The 6,434-nt window shown below is 41.5% G+C and overlaps 1 protein-coding gene across 2 annotated transcripts in view; it reads left to right on the top strand.

The window, feature by feature from the left end:
* Positions 1 to 534: 534 nt before the first annotated feature.
* The window catches only part of angpt2b (angiopoietin 2b), a 31,948-nt gene continuing 26,048 nt past the window's right edge, over positions 535 to 6,434 (top strand). Inside the window, exon 1 of one of the 2 annotated variants that reach the window (XM_007559811.2) lies at positions 535 to 1,514. In XM_007559811.2, the coding sequence (XP_007559873.1) occupies positions 1,197 to 1,514 (318 nt within the window). In that variant the 5' untranslated portion in view covers positions 535 to 1,196. The remainder of the gene's footprint in view (positions 1,515 to 6,434) is intronic. The other variant, XM_007559813.2, reaches the window with a different exon arrangement.

The following is a 6,434-nucleotide window of genomic DNA, read 5'->3' as shown; positions in this document are numbered from 1 at the left end:
AGAATGAGCTAAAAAGAAGAAGAAGAAAAAAAACACCAGTAGCATCATTACAGGAGATCATCTTCCAAATACATCCTGAGTGACAACACGATTCTGAGATTGGTTCAGAGAAAACTTCCATCAGTTTGGCTAACAGCAGAGGGCAAGACTCCTCGCATTTGGAGACTATAAAAATATTATTGGTCTGTTTTCCTTTAACCACCCAGGATGTTTACTGAAACACCTCGGATTCCAAAAAAAGGGGCACACTTACATCGAGCGCATTCATCACAAACCTCGTATCAGATGCTAATGAAATGTGCCTAAGAATGTCCTTGCCCCTGAATTAAAGCATTAAAGCAGAGTTTTAGAGAGGACACAAAGGCAGAAAGACAGAATAAAATGCGTGGTAGAGACCGAGAGGGAGGAAAAAGTTTTCACAGAAACTTCCCACTTTTTTTTTTCCTCTTGTGGTGAGCCGAGTGTATTTTTGCAGCTTCCTCTTCTAACCCCCCAAACAGGAGTACCGTAAAAGGGAGGGAGAAAGCAAAAGAGGGAAGGGTGGCTGGGTGATTATGAGCAAAGGCGTTGTGTGGATGCGTGTGTGTATGTGTGTGGTTATATGCATGTAGAGACGCACGCCTCTCTCTCCTTTATTCCCTCTCTGCTCTTTAAGGGCTTTACCACTACAACCAACATCCCAAAGCAGGCCACTCACCACATTACCTCTGCTCTTTCGTCTCCTCCAAGACCAGTGCCTGGACTCCAGCGGCTTCAAAGGACTTCTCTGGAGGCAAGCAACTTTTTAGAAGAGTGATAAATGTTTGGCGTTTGCTCTTGGCTTTCCGGCCAGAGCTACATGTGCTGGGCCTGAGCGTTGGAGCTACTATACGGCGCAATCCTCCGTTTCCTGTGTGTGTGTGTGTATGTTTTCTGTCTGCTTTCACACAAAACAGCAGGAGGATAAACTTACCCCAAGAAGACTCTGGATGCAAACGCAAACAGTAGGACCAGCCAGACAAGGAGAAGTGAAAGTTTTAAGCCAGACTGGAGAAACAGGAGTTGAAACCAGAAGAAAGTAAAGCAGAAGACTTAATTCTACAGAAGGACATTTCACTAAAAGAAACCTAACTCAGCCACCCTAAATAGGTGGTGAAGGCTCCTTTTACCCCTCCATCCACCCTCCCTGGCTCCCTCTTCCCTCCTCTCGCTGCAACATGGGCCACCTCCTCTCTCTCACTCTCATCTACCTGGCCTACCTGCTGACCACAGGGATCGCCTCCCAGCGTCAGCAGCATCGCGTGCAGCACGGCCCTTGCACCTACACCTTCATTCTCCCAGAGGTTGAGCATTGCAAGCCCCTAAAGGATTTCCAGGTGACAAACACGCTGCAGAGAGACTCGCCACCTGAGACCGAGCCGGACAAAAGTCGTTCCAAGGACAGTTTAGCAGAAGAGGAAAGGCCTTCGTGGCAGCGGCAAAAGTTGGAGACTCTGGAGAGCGCCATGGAGAATAACACTCAGTGGCTGCAGAAGGTAAGACCTCAGAAAGTCTTTCATAGACAGGAACAGTCTTGGTGGACATACGTTGGACCCATTGTTTTCAGATACATCGTCGATACTAGCATTGTCTTTTCGGTAGATGTTTTAAGGTGTGTTGTCCTGTGATACTTTTCAGACCTGTCATAATAAGAGGCAGCAGTACTTCAAGTAAAACTACCCATGACTAAAGTCCGGTAGCCTGTCGCGTGTCTGTGCCCTTCAGTTCAACTCTTTCATGTGTGTCAAAAGTGCCAATTGACATATCGCTTCAAGTTCCCTTTAAGCGGACAATTTCCTTCTCCTTTCCCCCCCTCTTTCCTATATTTTCTTTTTCATTCTATATGTCTCACTGAGTCCTGCAGCTTTTCATACCAAAGACCGTAAATCAAAGCAGAGGACCTCCCCAGAGTACACCATCTTATTACATTTGTTGACAGACCTGTATTATTGATAAGGCTTGGATTTCCTGGATGCTTCCTGTCTTCACAGTTGGCTCCATCACAATGCTTGGCGTATCAGTGGGTCTCAGTATTTTAAACCCCCATAAGTCATAACTTCCTTAGCATGCCGCAGCAGTCTGAGAGTATGAAGTCCTGCCAATAATGTCTCGCACAGTTAAACCCTCTAAATGAGGCAACAAGTAAACAGACCTTTTTTTTTTTATCAGTCTGCTTATAAGCCAAAGTCAGCCTAAATCTTTCCAAACGCAATTTACATAACACTGGGACATGTCAGCTGTTTATCTGGAAGAGACACATTTGAGTAGGTCTCCTTACAAGACATTTGGCCTTTGCGGTTCTGTTTAGCTCCGATTATGGCCGTATAAACTGAAATGATACAATTAGAAGAGGCTTCACAATGGAGCCCGTACAGCTGAAGTCACAGAAAAAGTATTTGCTTGTTGTGGATCATATTGACAGAGAGGCCCCATTGCTTTCCACTCATGTCTCCATTTTGGTCTGGACCCTTTGCAGAACATGCTGTTTATGGGGCGCACCAACCCCCGGAATAATTGTAAATGTTTGTGTGGCAGTTTGTTGCGTTACACTGACAGTGGGCAATTATAATGACTTTATTACAGCGTTTCAAATCGAGAAAGTGAAACTCTAGATGTGGAAAGTTGGCAGACTCAGGGAGCTAATTACAATTAATTTAAAAAATATCAGTTTTTTATATTTTATTTTTGTAAATATTTTAAAAGCCCTGTATCACTTTTCATCTATTCTTCACAGGTTCGCTCTGTGCAATACAGGTTCATTAAATAAAACCTCTCAGGTTTGTCACTGTAAGTTGACAAAACGTAGAACACTTAAGCTCTTATAAAGATTTTGCAAGGCAGCACAATTTTAATTTTACAATCAACCAAACAAAACTACAATCTTAAAAATGGCATTTTTGCAAGCCAAAATGGAATTTCCTCATTAAACTAGTTCTGTACAACCTTCCCCGGCCAGTAGCTCGTTTTCTCTTCACATACATAAAAGTGATTGTCGTGTGAAAAGGTTTTATTTGTAAAAGTAAACAAAAAACAGGATTAAATCTTCCTTCCACTTAACATGGCCTATTTCAGGGGTGGTCTAACTTATAAAACGCCAACAAAATACATTGAAGCTTATCTTTGTAATATGGGAAAATGTACAAAAAAAAAAAAAGTTTAAGGGATATTAAAACAAGTTATTGTGCTGTTCTGCTTACATCATCTCTGCTGCCAAGTTTAAAGGTTTAGCTTTCAGAAAATATACCCTGGAGCCATAAACATGCAGGAAGAAAATCGTTATGCCACAAAATAAAGAAAATCATATCTCACATTCATTATAGAAACATAGCATGGCAGTATCTCATTTTGCCGTTTTCCAGTTTAATTCTATTTCTCATTATTGTGCCTTTTTTTTTTTAAAAAAAGATAAATATAATACAATTTGGTCAGCTATGAAGGAAATATGGCTTAAATCCCCCCCACACACTCGCATCCAGAGAAAAAGCTCTGCTGACATATGAAGCTCTGCAGCCAACTTCCACATAACATCTGGAATGAACACGAGGATTCAAGCCCATCAACAAGTTTCCCCCACCAGGCCAAAGCGATGCATAAATGATCGCACTTAAGGTGGGATTTCCACATAAACATCGCATGACCCCTAAGAGACTCTTTTAGTTATGCACGAGAGTATTCAGACTTTTGACCCCAGACGGCAAAGCCTTTTCAGCACCTCGTGAGGCTCATTAAGCTTATCTGCAAGGGAGCCTGGAGAGAACTGGATAAAATGGATGTGGAAGGGCTTCATCTATGCGTGTGTGGGGGTGTGTGTGTATGTCCATGAAACTTTGCACGGTCTCACTCAAAGCTCCCCCGGGGGCCACTACAACCCCTCTCTGTGAGCGTTCTACCCGAACCCCTTGAAAGGAAACACACCCCCACACATGCAAAATTAGGAGCGCCCACACTAATCCGCCATGTTCTGCAGAGAAATCTCTACGGACTGTATTAATGCACCAGATTCTTTCTCTTGTATTTCCAAGAAGAGACCCATGTCCGTTTTCTTTAGGGCTAAACCCCAATGCGCCACCCCCTCATCGTGTCCCCTTGGCCTTCTGCTGCCCTCAAGGGTCAGAAAATGGAATGCGAGTCCGTGTTTGTTGGTGTTTTTTAAGAGGCTGTGTGGATTTATGCTATTTTAGAAATTCTCCAACGAGATCAAAGTGTCTTGAAGGGAATTTGCAACTTGGGTATTTGCACTGTCAACATTAAAGTTTGCCATCAACTGACATCGTAAATTAATCATTTAAAGAAATACAATCACTAGGTGGCTAAAATTAGAACTAATTACAACAGTTTGATGAGAAAGCAAAAACAATCTTATCTTCAGAATTATATATAAAAAAAAAATCCAAGGACTGAAAATATTTGTTACTTTCATTATTTTAAGGTTGTTTTCTTTTCAATGTTGGTTAAAACTCCCCCTCCCCCCATTTACGATACATATTTTCCCTCATTTCATGGTGACGATTCAGAACAAGTTAAAATTAGCTTGCAAGCTATTCATGCAGGATCTAAAGACGAAGATGTTTGCCCTGGGTTCTAAATATCTAAATTCTTTTAATCAAAAGAAATGAAAAGAAAGACTGTGTGCATTCGTGCTGAAAGCTCAGCAAAACATTTATTAGAAATGAGCAATTTGACCAACTGAGTCTTAGCATTTTTCATTTGTGTTCAGACACAGTTCAGAAAAACACAAACAAACCGCAAACAAGTTTAGCAACTCGCTGTGGCCTTAAAATGATTTCCTCTTTCAAGAGGAAAGCATTGCAAGGGATTTAAAAGTTGTAGCATCTCGTTATTGTTGTTTCTAGCTGTTTGCAATTACCCCCTCCTTCATGTGTTTAATTTAGTGAAATACTAAAATTGTTATTTAATATTTTGGTTAAGAAATCATATCCTGATTTTTATGCTAGCTTCCTACTTTGAGCCACAAAGCCAATGAAAAAATTGTTAAGTCGTCTTGAACCTTCTGTTAAAGAGGGGTATTATGTAAAACTGATTTTGAGCTTTATATAATGTCATAACTTTTTCTAATGTGTAAGGAAAAGTAGGAGATTCTTAAAGAGATAGAGGCCCAATTTCAAGGCGACAAATTGCAACGCCATTTTTCTTTTAGATTTTATTTGATATATTCTGCAGTTTTATAACAACTGAAGGCGACAGCGACGTCTCAGGATGTTTGCAAATGTCGGGACTGTGTCTTGTTCTGGAAGTCTGAGGAGAACAGTGCGAGACAGGATGGTTGGGGAAGAGTGCACTTTGCTGGACACCTGAGCCTTCAGTCTCTCAAACTGTGATCCGTTTGTCATTGTTGAGGCCTTCACTTGTGTCTTTTAGAGTTTCTGACAAAACAGTCTCTACGTGTTGGGTGGATTTTCTTTGGTACCGAAACAAAGAAAGGCGTCTTCTGCTGGGCCAGGCTAAAGCTGAAGAGGTGCTGCATAGCTTCAGTCTCTCCAGCTGCCTCTTCATTTGACTTCTGCAAACAGATAAGCAGGAGGGGGAGGCAAAGGAAGCACCATAATCTCCCGATTTGGTTGAACACAAACGTATAAAGGCAGAAATGTCCATGGCCGAGGTGGAAGACGAAACAAACGTCTGCTTGACTGGGGACAGGAAAGGAGGATGCTGAGGTTGTTCCTGGACTGAAGCTTCAGAAGAATTTGTTCAGTTCGTTGCCTCTGTCCAGACTTCCATACGTCTGATCCTTCTTTTTGTTGAAGCTTATCACGTTTTTGCTCCTCTCCACACATTTCTGATGTTGCAGATTTTGGTGTAGGAATGTGTTTGTGTTTGTAGGAATGTGAAAAAATCTCTAGTCTCCCACATACAGTCCTGACGGTGATTAACCAGATTTAAAAATTAGATGAATGGACTGAAAAGCAAGGTAATAACAAAATTATAATAAAAAATAAAAAAAATCTATTTGTTGCCAAAACATTTAGCAAATGAAAGCTATAACCAAGTGTCTAAGATTGTGGGGGCCTTTAGTGGGAGGTATAAAAAGTTTAGGAGAATGAGCATGCACTTTTTGTTTCGTTAGTGATGAAGTTGCCAAACTGAGGTAGAAATACTGAAAAATCAATGCATTAAATCAGCATTTTTCAGTGGTGGCATTCACCACTATGCCCATCTTAATGCGTCTCTCCATCAATCACCGGCAAACACTATAACACCCGGTAGATATGGTTCTGTCTTTTGTAATTATAGCAGACAGAGAGTGCAGCTGTTGGCTCATGTAATTAAGATATCTCATGATCCAACTCCTCAGATTTTTCCCAGCACTGATCCCTCTTCTGACCCTGTTAGACACAGTAAAAAATGAATTACATTACATCCCGAAAGTGCTTTATCTGGCCACGTAGTGCGGCCTG

The sequence above is a fragment of the Poecilia formosa genome, unplaced genomic scaffold (assembly GCF_000485575.1).
Source record: "Poecilia formosa unplaced genomic scaffold, Poecilia_formosa-5.1.2 Scaffold107, whole genome shotgun sequence".
Classification (NCBI taxonomy): domain Eukaryota; kingdom Metazoa; phylum Chordata; class Actinopteri; order Cyprinodontiformes; family Poeciliidae; genus Poecilia; species Poecilia formosa.
Note: the sequence above shows the minus strand (reverse complement) of the source record. Positions and strands in the feature narration are given on the sequence as shown.